Consider the following 21,837-nt stretch of genomic DNA (forward strand, 5'->3'; position numbering starts at 1 on the left):
TGACCCCAGGAAGCATTAAAGGTGCTTTCTAGTCTTCACAGGATCACTTCTTTCTAGTGAGAGAGCTGGTTCTCACAATACCTTTTATCCTTTGCTTCTCTGATGATGGCAAAGATATCAATTAACATCAAAGCAACTGTTCTCCTGATGATTCTAGTCTATTAAAAGTTATTTTCATGGGAGATATGGTAACTTACATTAGACTGGATTTGAGCTGGGGCCGTAAAGGCATGCATCAAGTTGCAAAATTTGCGTCACGCACACGTTTCACTGTCATTATATAGATATAAGTGTATGTATGCATGCCTGAGGAAAATAAAGATGTATTTCCTTCAATACCTTTTTCTCCGGATTGCTGTAGAATTACAAGGAACTGGAATTACTAAGAAGAGTTTACTACGGTGGGGTACAGCATGAGATTCGAAAGGAAGTATGGCCGTTCTTGTTGGGTCACTATAAATTCGGCATGGCCAAAAAGGAAATGGACCAGGTAAGCACAGATTTCCGGGGGTTTGAAGTACATTTGCAGAATAGGTTTTGTTTTCATTCAGAAAAACAAGTGTTAGTCTTTGTTACTTTTTCAATATTCCTAAGGGAAAAATGCTACTGAAAACAAGAGTGACATGTTAGTAGAGGATTATGATATCACGTTATGTCTGAAAATCACTAAAAGGGAGGTTTTTATTGACATTGGGAAACCTGCATGCAGCCTCTGCCTGTGACATGCACTTGCCCTGAACAAATCCTGTTTGTCACTCACAAAACAAGGAGACACTGACACTTGGATAGTAATTTGAGTCATCCCTCTTTTATGTGGTGTGTTGGCCGAGTTATACTTCAGAATGCTCTTTGAAATAACTACTTTATCTACATGATACTGCATTTGCACGTGTGGAATTCTGTTGGAGCCGTAAGCAGCCCAGAAGTACCTTCTGAAGTGCACTTGGAGTTACTGTCTAGAGGCTAAAAATACCCAGAGGAAGGTTTGATTTGTACATTCGTTATGCTTTTGCTAGACTTAAGATGTGCCTCTGTAAAACACAAGGTGCAATTTCAGATGAGACATTATTCCTCTTAATATCTCCCATGCTGCTGCTAACATTGATCAGTGAATAATTGCCTAGGTTATGTCACAGCCTTATTTTGCAGTCTGAAACTTGGCATTAAGTATACAGTTTCCATTAATGAAACCACAATTTGCCCAACTCTTAGTTATATTATCTCCCTTCACTAATCTGTTTATAGCAATACCGACTTTTTACTTTGCTGAGTGCCTTCATTTGTTGTAATTACTGGGCGAGTGCCTTGATAATAAACCTGGCTGGTAACAAACAGATAGAGCCGGGCGAAATGGCAGGCAGTCATGCCTTTGCTCAGCCGTGCTTACTGAACAGAAAGTGGATGTGATCGTAAGGCAGAGTGCTGAGAAAAATACAGCAATACTCCAGGTCCTTACTCCTACATGCTCTCCGTAAGCATCTGCTAGGCTACGCCAGCCTTTATCTGATCAATGTAGCTGCTGTTTTGAGTGCTGTGTGGCATTTTTATCGCACTACTGAGCCAAAGCTAACATATTACCCCCACGTGACGCGTAATAGCCCCAGGTTCATTCTATAACACAGCTGTAGAGCTGATCATGTGCAGAGCAAGGACTTAAGCGTAGGCCTCCTGTGATGAGCAGATCGGGTGGTGCCACCATTGTAATGGTCTCCTGCGGTCCCTGGGCTCGCGTGTAGCAGAGCACCCTCTGCCACTGCAAACCCCAGCGCTGCTGCTAGTCTTACTCCTTGGCTGTTGAGGAAAGGGATGTTCTCCTTCGCAGAGCCATAGGACTGCAGCAGGACACTGCCCTGGGGGTAAGGTCTGGATTTGTATGTGGGTAAAATGTTGCTTTTAACTGACATTATGTTTGCTGAACTGTCTAGAACAGTAATGGGGTTTGCCCTGGAATATAATTAACACGTTAATCTGCTTTTCTGTTTGTGTTATTGCCAGGGAGGTAGCACTCATGCAGTAGCTGATCTTGTTCTGGATTAAATGAGTAGGGAGTGGTTTATATATCAAAACATTTGGCATTTGCTAACTCCCAATTAGTTTATATCCCTGTGAGCACATGCAGATCAGAAGAGCGGCCTGACCTAGAGCCTTGCGATAGAAAAATTAGCTATCCTGCAAACACTGGGCACTTTATGAGCAGAATTCTTCTTACTAAGAATTGCTACAGCAATTTGACTTGTTTTTCCTCACACTAATCTTTATTAACCAGTTCTGAACACGGATGGAGAAATAAACCCCTTAACTGTTCAAACTGGGCCACAATCCAGATTCTTTACCCTGATTCCAGTCATCTTTGTAGGTATTTATATTTAGCATTTTCCATAATGTCTAACATGGTTATAGTATGTACATCAAGAATGTAAATTCCTGCCCTCCCACGACATCAGCCTTGGAAGAAGACGAAGCACCTCAGAAACCACTGAGGCAGAAGTCCGGCTGGTTGCCCCATCTCCTGGAGGCCAGGCAAACTGCCTCGCAGGAGAAACAAATCCAGATGCTCAGCCAGGCTGATACACTGCCGGAGTCCTGCTCAAAGTACGTCTGTTCTACAGGGGCATTTGTTCAATCACCCCTTTTTTGCATGCAGCAGAAGTTGAGAGAAGTCTGTCTAGAGCACCATGGCTGGTTCCTTAACTCTTACTGTCTGGGTGAGAAAGGGAGGGCCCTTCAGAAGACTTAGGAATTTGGTTGAGAGCTTCAGCAGCAGTGAGCTGGCTAAACTGCAGCACTTCCAGACGCAGTGTGAATTTATTACATTTGCATTTGGTGCTCCATTCCTTTTTTTTTAACCTCAAATTTTCAAGAAATACAGGATATTGGAGGTTTCTTGTATAGATTGCATTTTGCTGTCTCTGTTCTCCACAGGTATGTGAGCCATCAGATTTATGATCCGTGTGTAGAAATAGAAGGTATGTCTGGAACTGAAAAAAGGACCCAGATACTTAGTTTTTAGAGTGGGAGATCTGGAGCCACGACTCCTGGATTCTAGCCCCAGCTTCAAAGGGCACACACATGTATACAGCTAGAACATAAGAGATAAATACTTCAGTCCATTTGTACAATAGGAATTACAATAAATTCATAAAGTTATGTTGCAAGGTATAAAAGATCTGATCTGCAGAATGCAAGTTCCCATAGGAAATGTTTTCCCCCGAGTTTGTACCATACTAACACAGGGTGCTCCAAACCTGGAATCCTAATGAGCTGCTCAGCACCTGTAGTAAATAACAGAGTAAATAACCGACTCCTCAAAGAAAGGTGCTGTTGGAGTCTAAAGCTTACCATTGAACGTAAGAGTCCATTAAACAGATGAGTTGAGAGAAGTCATAACATTACACATATCAGAAACTTCTCATGTCCTTAACTGAAGTCATCATGGGTGATTTATCATCTGTGCCCTCTGATGATATTTTTGCAGTCATCCATCAGTATCTGGGGCACTCCCAATGTGGCTGTCCTCCAGCCTTCCACTAACTGTTGTGTCTTATGATTTATGACTCTACAGCTACCTCCAGTGACAAACAGCCTGCAGCTCTTAGCATGAATGCTCTGGTAGCAGCTCCAGCCAGAGAGTCCAGAGCCTGAAGCCGGCTCACAATTGCGGTTTCTCTTCAGCTCTTGACAAGTGACAGAGTAGTAAAATTACTACATGTCCCTTAATAGCTCAAGGGGCGTTTCTGTGTCTGTCTTTCAACAGAGGAAGCCAGCAGTGGCAAAAATCTGGTTTTATTACTATTGGAACCGGAGCGGTTGGATCTGGCCACGCACAGCGCAGCCACGCGACTGGGCTGTGTGAGATGGGATTTCTACTGCTCGGGAGTCTCTTCCAGCACCTAATTCTGTATAGGCTGACGTCTGTAAACCTGTGCCCTGGGATTCGCTGCAAGGGCTACGTTAGAGTTGGAGTAGAGAAGGAGTTGGGAAGGAAGTGTAATGAAATGAGGAATAATCCAGTTAGAGGCAGCAATTGCTCTGTCAGATTGGATCTGACTCCTATGTGAGGTTTCACAGGAAAGCCAGTGACATCTTTTGTTCTTTCCTGAACGATGTCGAAGCGCTGTTGATAGCGTATACACATGCTATACGAATCTCTTCTGGTGTCTACAGTCATAGTTTATTCCCTGCAGTAAATATGCAACATCTTACTGCTCCGGTCATTGCACTTTCCGGTCAGTGATGTGCGCTGCTGCAGCAAGAGGGCTTTTGGCATCCTTCAGGTTTTCGGTTTGAGACACTACACTTGCTTTAGACCTCTCCATCCTGGCTTCCACTCATTGTTAATGCTATCTTTGAAGGAGGACCAGCATCTCAGGGTCTGTCTGTCTGTCTGCAGGTGGATGAAGACATTGCTCTCCGGTATCAGAAGGTCATGGCTGAGTGGAAAGCCTGCGAGGTCATTGTAAAGCAGCGAGAGAAAGAATCGCATTCTGCCACGCTGGCAAAGTTTTCATCGGGCAGCAGCATTGACAGCCACGTCCAGCGACTGATTCACAGGGACTCCACCATCAGCAACGACGTAGGTACTCCCTTCCCAGTCACCCACATGGTGCGGGCAGTGCCGGAGGCTTGGCATTTGCAGGGGTACAGCCCAGGGAAGCAGAGACTTAGAGCAGCACAGCTCCATCAGTCTGGAGCTCCTTGGATCCCATACAGAATTTGAAGCGTGGTGCCTCCACAATAGAGCCAAGAGCAGGTCTGTATTTTGGGTAGTCTGTAGCTGTTCTTAAGCGGGACCTACCTAAGGGGCTTTTTGGTTCACCTAGTATAGAAGATCTGTCTTTCAGCAGAGAAATAGCTTTCTAGATCTCTTATTTATAGGTCCTTTATTCAAATCCAGCGAGAGCAAAGGATTGCTACTATTAAAGCATATTTTTTATTCTGTCATGTCCCTGATTGACAGGTTGGGTGTGATTTTATTTTGGGAGAGGGGACCTTTGTCAGTCTGAAATAAGATGCTAAGCAGTAGAAAGGCAGACTGAATTAACCCCTTTGTAACTTGAATAACCGAGAAAGGGGTTTCTTTTCACGTTGGACAGGAGAGCTGGCATGTGTGTGCCAAAAGTGTCTCTGGGCATCCATTACTTACGCAGACTTCAAACAGTTAGCTAACTGATTTCAGGAAGGCAAGAGAGAATAGAACTTGAAATAGTTCAACAAAGTAGAGTGGTTGGATGGTGAAAAGAATCTGAAGGCCAGTCTTGACCTCAGACAGTAGTAGCTGAACTGGGTTGTCAGAGGCCTGAGGTATGTTGGTTTTCTTCAAAGACATATTGCAATGACCAGATGTTTTTAGTGTTGATGTTGCAGGTAGGAAAGCTTCACTGCTTTCCAAGGTGTTTCTAATTGAAGATTATGAAAGGAGGAGACATCTTCGTAGGAGACAGAGATGAGATCATAAATTGGTATTATTTTTAGAATTACAGTTTCAGTATAAAGACTGAGCAAGGAGCTCTCAACTATTTACATGCAGGGAAGCTCTATTAATCAGTGATCTTGTTCCCTGAAGTATGTAGTCATTTCTCTGTCGTGGTTGGAGGTTTGTTTGCTACATTAATGTTTCTTGCCTCTCTATTCTCCCCTGCTTTATCCAAATCTTCTCTCCCCTGCCCACCCCCAGGTCTTTATATCTGTAGATGAAGCAGACTCAGCAGAGCGGGACTCAAAGGGTCAGGACGACCCCACGTTCACCATGGTGTCTGCTGACACGCCAGCAGCAGCAGCTGCCGTAGAGCAACAGTCGGTAGAGTTTGACTCCCCCGACTCTGGGCTGCCATCCTCAAGGAACTACTCTGTGGCCTCAGGCATCCTGTCCAGTATTGATGATGGGCAGAGTGTCTCCTTTGAAGACGGGGCTGAAGAAGAAACAAGCGCTGACTTGGACAGGACTGATCCAGACATACCACGTATGCAGAAAGCCAAGTCAGCTGTACTGCAGTCTCAGGATTCTGTATCAGAAGAGCAGCTGTGTTCCCAAGTGGATTATTTAATGGATGTTGCTTCTGTCTGCGCCGCATCCTACACAGTAGGTCATGACATACGTACCATCATCTTTCTGCACAGCATTGCTTTGCTAGCAAAGACTCGTACTTCTTCAGATAGGATTTAATTAGAGACAGTTCTAGTTTGGGACTACAGGTGGTGGGACCATAACTGAGGATTTTTGCATCCAAATCTTTTAATCTGGATTTTGATCTAGATTGGAACTAAGATAGCAAGAAAAATTGGGTCTTTTTTTAAGTGGGAGGGCAGGGGCGAAAACGTGGTACAGTTCTAGCAGCTAAAAATTTCTGGGTGTTGGGGGAGGTGTGGGGGGGTGGACAACACACCACTTGTAAGATTTCAGTGTCATTTAATTCAAGCTAAAACCCACATTTAATCAAATTGAACCACAACTTCAATCTAGATTCAAGACTCCACCATCTCTGTTAGTGTCCTGTCAACAGATTAGTAGCTGAGTTTTTGCCTCTCTCTCCTTGAGTTGCTCAACTGGAAATAACCCTTTGGAAATAGGACAGGCTTGGAACATTTACCAGTGAAAGTGCGTGCATTTTACTTGGGATTTTTGACAGCAATCGAGTATTTTGGTGCTCTCATGTGCCTGAAGTATAATTGTACTACTTCTGGTTTGTTGATTCTCAGAGCAAATCTGCACCAAGTCCTGAGAATGCTCTAAACTCAGCAGATCTAACTAAAACTCTTCTCTTCTAGATAGAGTTATTGGACACTGTTGCCTTAAATTTGCACAGAATTGATAAAGATGTCCAGAGATGTGATCGGAATTACTGGTATTTTACTGACGATAACCTGGAGAAACTCCGAAATGTCATGTGCAGGTAATACAGCATGTAAACTGAACTACTTTTCACACTTCTGTCAGAATCCATACACTACAATAATATGCAAATAATAGTCTGTATAAAAATTCTCACTAACGAACTTTAAAAAACTTGCAAGAAGGAGGAACAGGTAGGACGGTAGGTTAGAGAGCGTGGGTATGATAGGCGGCCCAAGTTTGGGACGCAGGCTTGAGAAGATTCTTTCTACCACAAGAGGCAGACCCTATCAGTCACCTTGAACTATTCTCAAAATGTATACGGGCTTTGGTTTCCTGCTTATCAGGAAATGATATGTCATGATAAGTCCACGCTCTAATGGTGTGCTGTGAGGATGACAATAATTCCGGGGTGCCCGGATACAGTGTTCAGGGACATCTATTAAGTAGACAGTAAGACTATAGCTTCAAATCAAACCAAACCAAACCAACCCAGCATCTTTGACCACTGAGACCAGCTGGAATCAATAGAAAGTTAGTTTTCATTTTTAGGAATGCAAATTGCCATGCAGGCTATTCAACTAAACACACTTAAAGCAGCAAGTGTCAGAAAAGATACCAAGATTCCACCTCGGGGGAAAAAAGAAAACAAAAGCCAAAAAAACCCAAGTACTTTTTAAAACTCTGGGCTTTTTTCCATAGACTGTTATGCTTTCGTGAGCTATTTTTTCACGAACTATTGATATGCAAGCCATGTGTGTAATGTTTGGTCCTCTCTGTCCAAGCAGAAAACAATACAGGGCTGTGAAATACACTGGAATGTGAAGTGTCAAAAAGTTCTGAGACACAAATGTTCAACAGCTGCTTAAGATTTATCTTGCATAATCAATTAGACTTCAATACAATATTTAGCTTTTGAGGAACAGGAAGAGAAAAATTCAATATTAATTCACCCTGTAAATAGACAATTGATCACATTCTTTTACCCTTTCACAACACATGAAGACCCTAAAGCAAGAGTCACGAGATATTCCTGTCTCACATGCTGCTCTGTCCTCACTGGGGATTGTTTACAAAGCCTTTAGGAATTTTCCTGAAAAAAAACACAGCAGAAACACTCATCATTTTGTACGAGTGTGTTGGAAGATTCAAATTGTTGTAGTTCTCTGGACTTCCAGCTTTATCTTTTACAGCACTCTAGAACAAGACACTTAAAAGCTTCCAAAAGGAGTCGTATTTTAGGTGTAAGACAAATTTTTGAGGCCACCAGGCAGCAAGAGGATTTTTAATCCTATTATCTCGTGTTTTCTTCTTTCTGCAGTTATGTTTGGGAGCACCTAGAAGTTGGTTATGTTCAAGGCATGTGTGACCTCCTGGCTCCTTTGATGGTTATACTTGACAATGGTAGGAAAGGTTTTCTTTTGGAACATGTTGGTATCTTTAGGGAGGTCTTTCTTTAGAAATGCTGTTTCAGAAGAGGCTGTATGCATTAACCAGGGCTAGCTCACCAGGAAAATCAAACCTGCAGCTCGTGATTCCTGTTTTCTCTACATGTGGCTGTTGTTGAAGTGGCTGGCATTAGTATCTCGGGGATTCCCTGTTCACTCACTGACTTCCAGATTAAATTTGACTAAATTTTTAAAGCAGCTGTGTTCTGGCAGTTGCTGAAGCTGAAAACTCAACTGCAGGCTGGGTGCTTTTGAAACATAACTAGTAAAAATGGTCCAGAGTTGGGTACTGTCTTCTGTTTCATCTAAATACTGGTGATGGGATTAGGGAACAGCAAAGGGGAAAACCCTATTTTTCCCTTGCCCTGCAGTTCGTTATTTTGGTTGACAGAAGTCGCACAATTGGCAACACTGAGTGTTCTGCATTGTATCTGCAGATCAACTGGCTTACAGCTGCTTCAGCCACCTGATGAAGAGGATGAGCCAGAACTTCCCCAACGGAGGTGCTATGGACACACACTTTGCCAACATGCGGTCCCTAATCCAAGTGAGTCTTTTTTAATCTTATTTGAAAGAAGATGAGGTTGTGGCAGAGGCTCAGAACTAGCTGGATGCCACGGTGAAGGGCAGGAACTCCAGTGACCGCAGTTCCTAGTCATCTGGTACTTCAGAGCTGGGAGGATAAGAATTGTTTTATGCAGCCCCAAACTGATGTCCTGCTTCTCAGGGACGGCATTTGCTGTCACAATAAAGTGTGTGTATTACAGCAGGTCAATTCATCTCATCTTGACAAACAAAACAACCCCCTCAAAGGTCTCCTCCAGTACAGCCGCCACACAGTGTAACGACACCCAGTTACGGCTCAGTCCAGCTCCAACTGAACGCAGTGAGAAACAGCAGTAAGATCCAGTCTTTACTGCTTTTTGGAAGAGAAAACACTAATACTTGTGGCACAAACTTAATTTCTTACAGGTTTAAGTAGACCATAGCTGTATTTGTATTCATACAGGAGGCTTGCCGAATGGGGTTTTTTGGACGGATTTAAGGCCTAGACATTCCACTCCAGAAAGCACCCAGCACCTGAGCAAGATTAGTATAAAGGGTGAAAGCTATCAGGATAAGCCATTATTGGGTTTGATAGGTGGCCTATTAAAAAGTAATGAAAACAGAGGTCAGCCAACAAAGATGGTGGCCAGCACGGCCAATGCAGGTAGCACACAAACATGCGGTGTTTCGGTTGAGTAGCGAGGCTGCCGGAGGATGCCACTCTGCTTATCCAGCAGCCCTTGGGATGACATCGGTGAGGAGTGACTATAGATGTATTACACATTTAAGACATGTACCAGACATTTGGCAAGTAGTTGTTCAGTTCCAGAGAGCTTATATGTTGCAGTGCGGAACTGTGCCACTGCTCGTCAGAATTACAAACCAGCGATGAAAAAGTCTCTCTTCCTTCTTCTCCCCAGGTAAATGGATTTCAGTCTTTGCACCCCAGCTCCTATGTTACAATCTGCGAGTAGTGTTAGGTGGGAAGATGAAAATTTGCCACTTGTTGAGAATCAGCAGGATCTGTAACTTGCTGGCTTGGACCTTTAAAATCAGAGTGAAGATTGACTGTTGTCACCTCATACCTGCACAGCAGTAGCTCTTCACCTCCTTGGTCTGTGTCAGGGCACCTGCATCGCAGGCATTGTGCAAACACGTAGTAAAGAGATGTATCTGTACTAAGCAGCTGCTTCGACTGACCACGGGATCGGGTGATAAAGAGCAGCGTGGAAGTCTTAACCAGACTCCAGCACCTTTGATCTTGGCTACTTTCAGACAAGATACTGACAGCTGATGTTTTGCATTTTAGATTCTAGACTCGGAGCTTTTTGAATTGATGCACCAGAATGGAGATTACACGCACTTTTATTTCTGCTATCGCTGGTTCCTGCTTGACTTTAAAAGAGGTAATAATGTTCTATGCCTATAGTTTAGTTGTGCAAAACTGTGAACAGCTCTGTGTTTTGGTCTAAATGTCTGGATGGTGAGTAGCAGCTAGGCTCATGAGAGAGTCTGTAGCTAGGAAAGCTACTGCAACTCTCGGAGATGAACTAGCGCTGGAATGAAGTCAGAGCTTAGAAAGGAGTGTTGTGAATTCCTGATACTGTGGTTGGAGCCAAGTTTCTGCTCAGTGCAAATGCCTGTTTGCTCAAGAAGGTGATCCCAAGTTGATCACACTCCTTTGTAAACTGTGGTACCTTCTTTCTAATCCATTTAATAAGAAGGAGCAGCTCAGCAATAGCCCAGGAGCTGTTGTACTTTGCTGAGTGAGGTACTTCATACAGTGTGGGAGTACCCCAGGACTTCAGGATCCCTGCACGAGCACACCCACACCCCAACTCTAACAGACGTAGCTGCTTATAATGGAGAGACCTGTTTTGCTGTCAGGCAAGTCAGTAGCTCCTTTGAGTTACAGATGGATCTGCAAGAAGAATCAAAAGACATCCCTCTCAAATACCCTCAAGCACAAAGGTGATAGAGGGAGATGATACACATCCATCAGATATTTATTATGAGCAACTATCTGACAGTGAGGGGGGAGGAACTGTGACTCTTAACTGAATAGTAAACCAGCGACTCACAGAGCCTGTCCTCCACATCCCAATCCCCTGGACCTCACCGTCCCAGACTGGGCAGAAGACAGCCTGTATGGTTCAAGAAGACGAAACTTCCACGGGTCATATTGGAATCGTGGCGTGCGTAGACCTAGCTTACGCACATCCACTATACAATTAATTGTTGCCAATTAAAAGTAGCAGAGCTTTAGTGCTCATAGGTCCACTGCAAAGCCAAGAAGGGGGCCCTGTACACAATGCAGCTTTGCAGCCCCACCTAGAACAAAGGGCCTGCCTGTGCTGCTGTCACACGGGCACTGCAGTTCAGGCAGCTTCCCGAGGTTGAGTCTGACCACCACACCTACATTCTTTCTGAGTTTTCCTTTAAACCCAGTTCTGTTGCCGTACTTGCACAAGTAACTGATAGGAGTTGGCTGGAGGAGAGGGGGAGAGGCAAAGGAGGAGTCATCAAGTACTATTCGTGTCTGCGTAAGGCCTGTAAGACGTTAGTTAGAGAGGGGAAAATGGTCAATTTGAATAATCAGATGCTCTTGTAATGTTTATTCCCATTCAGAATTGTTGTACGAGGATGTATTTACAGTGTGGGAAGTTATTTGGGCAGCAAAGCACATCTCTTCAGAACATTTTGTCCTTTTCATTGCCTTAGCACTTGTGGAAGTTTATCGAGAGATTATCCGTGATAACAACATGGACTTCACTGATATCATCAAGTTTTTTAATGGTAAGAAACTTTTTTTTTTTAAGAGAGCCATTTTGATAAAAAGCAAGTAACGAGAGATTGCTCCTTCTTCCTTACTCAGACTAACTGTCTGCAGTTGCGCAGTGCTCTTGCTGAGCCCCTGGTTGTTTTAAGCTCTGAATCTCTTACCCCTTCGTCTAAATGAAGAGCCTGGATTTTCACACGCTTCCTGAAGCTCTCACTTGGCACACGCAAACAACAGTGCCACAGAAGATGGTAGCTTTTTCAGTGTCAGTGGTAATTTTTACCACAAAGCAAGCTTCAGAATTTCTGTTCAAAAGATTTGCCACCGTGACTCTTTGCCCTTGGTTTAATGGGAGGTGCTAAAATGTTGCTTAATTTTTTGCAGGTTTTAAGATTCCCAGAGTCGTTTCTGTGTACAGGGCTTGACCCTGCTGAGGCTGAAACACAGAAGCAACTGTTCATGCAAAACATCCCAAACCACTTCCATGGTTGATTGCTTACCGTAGTGGTCCATAGACGGTAGCCAACATCTACTGCCAGAGCAAGAAGTATTCTGCCAAAGCAAGCTAGGTCTCTTCCTGGCTGCGGAATGCAAGTTAGTCTGCAACAAGTGCTCCCTGTTAGGATATTTTAAGAGGTTTGGAAACAATTTTGTGTAATCACAGTAATTTACTAAATTATCAATGCTGTGGCTTTCAGCCATCTGTTGCAGAAGCCCCAAATTTTGTTTTGTTTTTGCCTCAGCCTCTCTTATTCCAAAGCTATACATATACAAAAAAAACCCCCACCACCAAAAAAACCCAACCAAACAAAAAAAACCCTGGTACTTGCCTAAACTGAACGAAATGTTTATTGTGGAACTGAGGATTCGGGGCTGTCAAGAACTGCTTTCTGATCTTAGTCCACGCTGCAGAGTGCAGATGTTTGTATGTGGAACGATGTGGGCACGCCACTTCGGGTACACGAAGCCCTTCTTAATTGTATTTATTGCTTGCATCCCAGAGTGCAGCAGCAGTCCCTGCCAGGAGAGGCATCTTTTGATCAAGTTGGGTTCAGCTTTACATTCCTGAGATCCCAGGAGGGCTGTTTGCAGGCGCGTGTGGGTACAGCCCTCCCATTCCTGCTCTGGGGTCGCAGGGCACTGGGATCTCTGCAACAAGAGAACTGACACCAGAAGGATTAGATCTTGATGCCAGGACCTACAACACTAAGGGATTTATCCACTTACTCTATCTTTAGTTCTGCAAACCTAACCCCCTGCAATGCTTTTGGATTGCTGCTAATGTTACGCTAATTAATGCTAATGCTACATTAATATCAGTGCTAGGGCAGAGAAGTTCTTGCCACTGACAGTTAAGAATGTTTGTGTGTGTCTTTTAGAAATGGCAGAGCATCATAATGCCGAGGAAATTCTGAGGATAGCAAGAGACCTTGTCTACAAAGTGCAGACACTGATCGAAAACAAGTGAGAATGAACAGACTGTCACTGTGGGCCTTGTCGTGAGCTATCAGATGGAGCACTTCTTGCACTGTAACTTCAAAGTGGTGTTTTAATTGCATCTTCCATGTAATGTAATAAATACCAGAGATTTGTAACAGACTTTTAAAACCAGAACTTTTCCTTCACCAGATAAGGTTTGTGTTTGATAGTCCTTGTTACACTCACTTTGTATTTCTAGACAAAATGTTTTTGCATTCTCTTATTTCCCTCTCTAGAAGACCATCTCTCTACATATTTGAGATATTAAAAAGGGGGGACTTGACATACTAGAACATTTATATTTTGACTTACTGCACCTTTAAAGCCTGGATGCACGTTGTGTGCTCTGCCAGAACCTTCTGTGGAGGTAAGGCCGGATCCAGTACTCACTCATGTGTTGCAAGCATTGCACGGGGTCGTTGGAGGGGCGCGCTCCTGGACTCGGTGTCTATGCCTTGAACGTGGAAGAGAATGCATATGAGCTCCTGTTGCTAAAACTTTTGGGTTTATATTTAGCAGAGTGTTTAGCAGCAATTAAAGTCAATAAGGTTACCAGCTGGGAGAATGGCCTTAAACTAAATAACATGGTTAATATGAGCAGCGAAGATCTGGCAACATTAGCTAAAACCATCAGTTAGCCTTTGCCGACTAGCTCACGCTGTTGCGTCCTCATGGCCTACACGTGCCACAGACATGCCTTCATTTTACTTTGCAAACTTACTCTGCAAATCTTCCCAGATGACAAGATCTGCCTCACATAGTTCAGGTCAACACAAGTTTAGCGCCCGGAACCAGGTTCCCTGCTCATGTTACCAGCTCCCACGCTCTCTGCGTCTGTGCAGAGTGCCATGAAGTTCAGATCCTGCGTTACAAAGCAGGCACAGCAGAGCCTCACCTCCTCCAGATTACTCACTGCATACTACTAGCTGCCTCCTCCCCACTCTGCAAAGCCGGGAGCTCTTTCCTCGGGATCCTGCAAACACAAACCTGGCGCTCATCTACTCAAGCAGGTATCAGCACTTGCCAGACGAAGCAGCTGAAATTGTTGCACGGGATCCCATCCACGTTGCTGGTTTGTTGAGCCGCCTGCTCTGTGCCCCTTCTCCTGCTTGGCCGCATGCTTTACGTGGCAGCATCCGTTCCGCCCCATCCTGCGTAGAGAGCGGAGGTGACGGAGGGTTAGCTGGGCTTCTGCCCTGGACCTCCAGCTGTGTCTGTTGCTGTCTTACACTTCCTCACGCTGTATAAAATTGTCATGTATACTCTACCTATTTTCCCAGGGTGCGTGTTGTTTCCAAGTAAAAGTGTATCTCTGTGTCAGCAAGGGAGGGAGCAGGTTTTTGCTAATGGGGTTAGCTGCAGATTTCATGGATCCTCGTGACCGGTGTGCCTAGGAAACCTAAGGACTTAGTTTAAGCACTTCAAGTATTCCCAAGTATTCGACCCCTTGCCATTAGACCCTTAGTGATTGATTAAAAAAAAAAAAAATTTAGTTTGAATCTGAATTTTTGTGTTTCTGCTTTTTTTTTGGGGGGGGGGGAAGGGTTATCTTTCAGAGCAGGCAGGGTTACACAGCTTTGTTTCCGTTGAACCTTGTAGAGAAAACAACTCTCTCTGCTTCTCATAGACTCACGGGATGGTTTGGGTTGGAGGGGACCTTCAAAGGTGATGGCCATGGGCAGGGACGCCCTCCACTAGACCAAGTTGCTCAAAGAAGTTTACATAAATTAGATCAGCTCACGTGAACGTTTAAAATCAAATTTTAGCAAAAAAGAGGTGTAGGGAATAAAATTATTATGTTTGAAGATTCAAATACTGATAGGAGGTATTTGCTTTAGAGCTTTGCCCTTGTTACTACGCAGGTAGTGGGCACTCGTTCTCTGCACGAAGCGAGTGCTGCCTTCAGATCCTCACGTGCCGGGCGTTACTTGTACAAGAAAAAGGTAGATTTGGTTCTAGAAAGACCATCTCTGCTTAGATCTTTATGCTTGCAGTAAACTAAAAATGGTAAATTATAGTCCAAAAAGGGGAAAAAATGCACAGAAAGTGCTCCTTGGCTCAATAGCCCAAGCCCTCCCTTACACTGGCCTCTCAAAATTTGAGGGGAGGGGAAAAAAAACCAAAACCAAACCCAAGTCCCCTGTTGCTGGTGTAGCCAGATGCCTTCAGGGATGAGCCCGTTGTTGTCCGGGCTCACGAGCATCACGCTCGCCAAACAGAAGTGAGAACAGACGAGCCTGTTCGGTTCTGGGCCAGGTGCTGCGGAGGCGGCTGCTGGGAAGGAAAGCCCCTTCCCACGTCGCAGCTCAAATACCCACAGTGGGAGGGACAGAAGGACAAAGTTTGGATGAGCTGCGCTGCGCTGCCCGCCCCAGAGCCGGGGTGCTGCGCTGCAGGCTGAGCTCATCGGTATTTATAGCTGTATGTGAACCGTCCCGTGGGCCGGTGCGCGGTTGCTGAAAGGTCTCACGAGCGCTGCAGTTTGCGTGGCCGGCTGGTCACTGCGTAAGTGAAAGAGTATTTTTTTAAAAAACGGACAAGAGTGAGGAAACCCTCCAACTCACAGAGCCTGAGGAAGTGATGTAAAAAATAAAACTGCACTATTTTTCTTTGGTATGTTGGGAATGTACTATACAACTCTGTTTAAAGAAAAAAACAAACCTCTGCCAACTTTGTTGTATTTGTTATAACATTCTGTCTAATTGTATTTTATGAATATTGTGTATTGACTTATTTATTTTTGTCGGGAGCAGACTGTTCTCTTTATTGCTCAATTATTTATGTTTAAATGTAAGATACGAATAAATACTTATCGTCAAGGCATTCTGTGGAGCTCTTTGAAAGCGATTTCTTTCCCCCCAAGGTAATTTCAGAGACAGAACAGGGAGTCCTGAGGACAGGGCTGGCTGGGAAGAGAGCGCGATATGTAATTAACGTTTCTATGACGAGCGAGCACGGGCTATTGTACTAAGCAGTATTTTTTAAGTAAGTAAGTAGGTCATCACCAAATGCCTGCTAACGTCCCTCGGCCGAGTGTAACGGTGGATGTGAGCTGCACACAGCGTCCCTCAGAGCACTGCGCTCGCGGGCTGAGCCCGCTGCCAGTTCTCCCTGGGGAAGCAGTGGGAGCAGGCACAGGCCTGTGACAAGTGTTAAAAAAATCAAAGTTTCATTTTGGGCCCGATCGTGCTGCAGCTAGCATTAAATCTCGCCAAGCTGTTGGGCTTCCAGGAGAAATCCTCCATCGCTCCCCGTCCCCCCTGCAAACCGCTTAAAAATTCCTCCAGCTCCTCCTGTTCTGTAGCAGGGACGATCCTTTTTTTGGAACTTCCCGTCTTACCCGCTGGGTGCTGTGCTGCTGGCAGGTTTTGCAGTGATTTTCCAGGTTTTTAGGCTGGAGATCTCTGCCCAGAGGTGGGTCCCCGGGGGACAGCGGAGCATTTCCCCGTTCCACTGTAACAAGGCCCAACAAATGCCTCTCTGTACCGGGGTGGGTGCAGCCGTCCCTCAGCCATTGCTCATGACTCCTACAGCTGTTAATCGTGTATTTATCCTTATAAGAGAGGATAAGCCCTTTATGAAGTGGATCCAATGACACGTTGGCTTAATTAATCCTCCAGTGCCACTGTGTCCTCTGCCTTCATCTTGTTTGGATGGTGGGACTTGGGGCGGGCAGGGAGCGGTGGGTGCTACAGCTGGGATTGCACGTTGGCTGGCTTCTCTACAGGACATGTACACCGCAAACCCCCAGCATTCTCTCTGCAATTTCTCAGAAAGGTTTAAAATAGATATTCAGGCAGTTCTCCCCCAAAGCTGCGGAGTCCCTACAGCAACAGGAATTTATTTCAGCAAGATGCAGCATGCCAATGATGTTTCATCACCGCGACAGTCCCACTCCTACCGACTGCCAGAAGAAAACCAAACCGAAAGAAATCTCCACCGTTTCCCGCCCCTTTTCTCACCAGCCTGGCGAGGTTTCAGCTCCTTTCTCCACTCTGCCACTAGTTTTGCCAAACACGGCAACCTTGGCCCTCACGGTTTAGTGCAGAATCCCATTCATTAGTCCAAGGCCTGCCTTCCCTTTTCAGAAGCTTTACCTCATCTAGAAATACTTTTCAATTTCCCAAATAATAAAAAAAAAAACAACAAACCAGAACCAAAAAAGCATATGAGCAGCACTGGGTTTGGTAGGCAACACCTCACACACACCCCACACCCCCCCCCACCCCAAGCTTTGAGCCAGGCTTCCTAAAGCCTCGCCTCTGGAGTGCCAGCACCCGCCTGACTTGCAGCGTCGCTCGTCCTTCTGGCTCTGCTCTCCCGCCGCGGAGCCACGCAGGAGCCCTCCCCGGCCCGGCAGCCCTTTGCTCCGGGGCCTCGGCGGCTGCCGCCAGCTGAGACTGCCGGCCCGGGGAGAGCCGGGGGGCTGCTGCTCCCCCCACCTCTGTCTGTGGCTGTGTGTGATGGAGTTCCGCCATAAACAGCCCAAAGAGTTGTCGGAGAAAGCTGACATTTGGGAGTGATGGGGCCGATGGTTAAAGGCTTCACGGCCATTTCTGCCGCTCGAATCATTCTGGCTCTGACCTCTGCCCTTCGAACGCCCCGGTGCCTTTCACCCCCTTGGACAACAGGGTTGCGTGGGCTTGTGACAGCAGCCCGGCACATCGCCGTGCCCCAGCAGAAACACACCGAAAAGCTAAAACCCCCTGCGCCACAGCCAAACCCTTTTGTAGTTAACGGTTCCCCACCACATCCTACTCTCTTTGACTTTTCTGGACGTAGAAAGCAAGTTACAACCTGGGCAGTGGTGACCATCGTGCTTTGCCTCACCTAACAGGTGGGTGCCAGAGCACGTGTGCACGTGCAAGCAGTCCAGGTTTGATTTTGTTCTTGTTGTTTTGAGATTATTTATTTTTTTTTTGGATGCATGCTTGGACCAACATTTGCTACAGTTCAGCATCACTTTTCACAACCTTACCACACCTGCGACCTGCAATAATTATTGGTTGGGGTTTTTTTCCTTTCTCTCTCCTGTCAAGACACAGGTTCTGCCACTTTTCAACCCCAAGTCGCAGTGTACTCCCCCTGCACAACAGGCGCAGTGAAATGCGCTTGCTGTGCCTCAGCCTGACGAGCGCTGCCCTAATCCAGCCATCCGAGCCTGCTACAGCCCACAGCAGCTTATCGGCCGTTACGTGCTACGACCGGCAACCTCTGATGGGGGCGGAGAAGCCAAAATGAGCGTTGAGGAATGCAGAGAGCCGGCCATTCCCTCCCAGGGTCCCTCTGCTGAGGTGTCTGCAACTGGGCGATGTCGCCCACCCATTCCGTCACCGTGTGCCCGGGTCCGCTGAGGCAGCCCCAGCCCGTCCGGCCAAGCAACCACCGGTGCCAGCGGAGGTTCACACCGACTGCTTTTGCTCCTCAGCCTCTACGGATGTTGTTTCCCTTTCAGAACACGGTTTATTCAGGCCCACTGTAAAGTTTGGCAATAAATAATCAGATGAACCCTATCTTGCATGTCAAAAGAGGACAGGCTATTTCCACACCAATGCCAGGGAGTTACGGACCACCAGGGCTGTTTAATGGCATCTAATTAACCAAACCCAACGCAGGCACCGGCAGCCTGAAAACAGTGCAGCAATGTCTCACCAAAGGGCTTTGTTAGTGTTTGGAAATCAAATGGGGCATAATTAAGAGAGCTTGGGGGGGGGGTGGCAGTGGGGGTCTGTGCAACAAGGATGACAATGAAATTGTTAAAAACTGCAGCAGCAGCAGTGCTGCAAATCGCTGCAAATTGCTGCGAAACGAATCTGCGCTGGAGCATTAACCTGGACACTGGGTGCAGCAGGACACCACGAAATCCAACACACCCAAACCCCTGCCTCGGTGCAGCCATAGTGGCTCTGAAATGCCCACCAGTGCCCAGCAGCTGCCTGCAGCCCCCCCCCCCCAACCCCCCAAACCCCACAGAGCCCCCCTGAGCCCCCCTTGAGCTCCCCCTGAGCTGCCATAAAGGTTTGACTCGCCACTCTCCAGCTTACCGGGCTCCACGTCCACGTACCGGAGGCAAGGAAACCAGGACAAGCCAAGACTCCGGCTTCATCACCTGCAGGAGAGAGCAGTTAAAGCCGAGTCAGGAGCGGCAGGTTTAGCCGGGCTGTGCTGCCAACTCCTCATCTCACAGGCGCGGGCCCTGCTAAGCCCCTCTCTGGAGCACCCCCGCCAGAGGAAGGGCGCCCGGACGCGGGTCCGGCTGCCGAAGGCGGGCAGGACTGTCCTGCTGTGGTGCTCAGCACCCCGCTCCGGCGGGCAGGGACCCTCATCTGATGAGCACCAAAGCGGCCGGCGGGGCCTGGCGGGACCCTCAGCCGGCCCTGCAGCACCCGGGGGGTCGGGTGGGCTCCAGCTGGGCTCTGGCCCGCGTCGTGTGTCCCCCCCCCCCCCGGCTGGTCACGGGGCACCCGGCCCCAAGTTTTCCCACACTGCGGAGGCTGGAAGGAGTGCTTCCTTCCCACCAGCACTGCCTGGTCCGGACACTCACGCGGGAGGAGCTGCGGGCTGGGTCTGGGAGAGGCGCAGAGCCGCTGATCGGTAACGGCACCCGGAGGGGCGGCTATGGCTACGCAGGGAGAGAAAGCACGGCTCTTCTAGCTGGAAAACTGCAAACAAAGTGAAATATCTGCATGCACAGCACGAGGAGGAAAATGCAGAATCCCGTTTCAGATTTCAGTGCATGTTTATTTCAGTTTTATATTTATTTCAGGCAAGTGCTTATTACATGGATATTATTCATGTTGGATACGCAAATTCTGGAGCATGAAGAGCCAGTATAGTACAGCTGAATAGTAAAAATACAATATGTACAAAATTAGTTGGTTTTTTTTCACACAGCAGATGTATCCAAACACATAAAAATTTTTACAGTCTAGGTTTTTCAATATTTAGCGTTTCAATAAAGTGGTAACACAGTGACACGTCCTCACTGCAAACAAAGACCGCCTTTGCCCAGCGTGAGAGCGTGCCGCTGCGTTGGCTTTGCTGTGATGTGCGCGGGGAGGCAAACAGGTCTCCAGGGCTTTGACTCGGTGGCCAGCGCTGGCAGCAATGCTGCACTTACTTAAATCAGCACCTTCAGAGAACCGTTCCTAATGCACAGAGCGAAGGGCAACGCTTTTAGCCAGGGAGGGGGGTACATGCAGTGACAGACGCGGGGGACCCTGGCAGCAGGACGGGAGGTCCCCGCTCCCGCCACAGCTCCTCGCCCAGCGATGCCTAGGCTGGGGCTCGACCAGATGCAAATAAATCGTTGGGTGGCTGCAATTAATACTTCTTACTCTGTGAAGAAACACTCTTTTGGAGCAGATTGTTAAGGCAAAGCTGTAAGGCATTTGTACCAGGATGGCTCACCTGGAGGCGCACAGCCCCGTGCGGGTCGCTGCCCGGTGGGACGGGGCGGGAGCGTGGTGGACGTCCCTGGAAGCACGGGCTGACACAGGCGAGCCTCCAGCCCCCGGCGAGCCGTGGGGGGCTCTGTGTCCCACCACCAGCGCTCCTTCACACTCACATTCATTTCCACAGCACAAAGAAAGGGTGCGAATTACCGGGCCTCATCCTGATCTACAGCAGAGCTGCGCAATCCCGCCGAGGGAGCGAAGCGGCATCCCACGGTCGGCAAGAACGCAAATTCCCAGTGCGGAACAGCACCGGCCCCCGCCCTGGCCGTGCAGGGCTGCGGGGAATACCGGAGTTCGGGGCCGTCGTGTTGGCTGATGCTGCTACCCGGCCCCGGCGACGCAGCGTGGAAACAGCCAACCACGACATCTGCCAAGGCTGCACCTACCCGCTGCTGTGCTTGTGCTGGCACCTGGCTGATTCAAGATGTGGATTATTATTTTTGAGCTCTATACAAGAGGAAGAGAAAGATGCCGTGACTGACCCGCTGCACCCGATGTTTTCCTTACTCTAAACATCTGGTCCAACAACTGATGGTTGACTAAGGAAGAAAATAATCTAAAACTAGCCTAACGATCACTTTTAATCTGTTCAAAATGATAACAAGGGATGGAAAATAGGCCAGAAGTATGAGTTTTCCTTTCCTCACTGCGGTATCTTTCAGAATTAAATTAAGACTGAAATGAACAACCGTTCACTCAAAATAACCCCAGCTGCAAAGCCTCAGAGGAGCCTCCCCTGCGCGGTGCTCAGCACCCGCCCGCCTCCACGCCACCTCCAGCAGGGAAGGCAGGTCCCAGCTCAGCGCAGCGGCAGGACTAATTAAGCTTAAGCAAGTGCCTAAAAGCCGGGCCGAGCCAGTGTGCCGCTCAGGTAAGCAGAGGTCGACCGATTGCTCTGGCCGAGACCGTTCCCCTTCGCTGGGGACACTTGGCTACACATCACAGAAAGCAAAGGGGCCAAACCAGCGCCCACTGCGTCGTCACACCGGGCAAATGACGTCTTTCCCCCCTCCTTGGCCCTCCTGCCTCCCCCCCAGGCGCACAAGGGAGGTCCCCAAACGTCCCTCGTCCCAATCCATCCCAGAACAATTGTCACACTTTTTTTTTTTTTTTAAATGCAAAAATTCACTCAGGATGCAAACCAGTCCAAAAGAGACACGGGCTACATACAAAAATCGGAGACACGATAAAGTCTGGCATTGAATGTCTATACGTATATAAACAGGCGTGCATACGGACAATCACACCACTACCGACACAAGCAGCAATAGTCTCACCTCCACCGAAATCACTCAAAGG

At 47.2% G+C, this 21,837-nt stretch overlaps 1 protein-coding gene across 11 annotated transcripts in view; it reads left to right on the forward strand.

Annotated features, from left to right (window-relative positions):
• The window catches only part of SGSM2 (small G protein signaling modulator 2), a 63,708-nt gene extending 47,801 nt beyond the window's left edge, over positions 1–15,907 (forward strand). For 4 of the 11 annotated variants that reach the window (XM_054847107.1, XM_054847109.1, XM_054847114.1 and 1 more), the window contains 9 exons: positions 362–490; positions 4,391–4,573; positions 5,675–6,079; positions 6,766–6,890; positions 8,151–8,233; positions 8,715–8,824; positions 10,133–10,229; positions 11,452–11,619; positions 12,982–14,581. In XM_054847107.1, coding sequence (XP_054703082.1) covers positions 362–490; positions 4,391–4,573; positions 5,675–6,079; positions 6,766–6,890; positions 8,151–8,233; positions 8,715–8,824; positions 10,133–10,229; positions 11,452–11,619; positions 12,982–13,070 — 1,389 coding nt within the window. In that variant the 3' untranslated portion in view covers positions 13,071–14,581. Of the gene's footprint in view, positions 1–361; positions 491–4,390; positions 4,574–5,674; positions 6,080–6,765; positions 6,891–8,150; positions 8,234–8,714; positions 8,825–10,132; positions 10,230–11,451; positions 11,620–11,986; positions 12,239–12,981 lie in introns of all 11 variants that reach the window. The other 7 variants (XM_054847110.1, XM_054847112.1, XM_054847113.1 and 4 more) reach the window with 4 other exon arrangements.
• Positions 15,908–21,837: the final 5,930 nt, after the last annotated feature.

This window comes from Grus americana, chromosome 19 (genome assembly GCF_028858705.1).
Source record: "Grus americana isolate bGruAme1 chromosome 19, bGruAme1.mat, whole genome shotgun sequence".
Taxonomy (NCBI): domain Eukaryota; kingdom Metazoa; phylum Chordata; class Aves; order Gruiformes; family Gruidae; genus Grus; species Grus americana.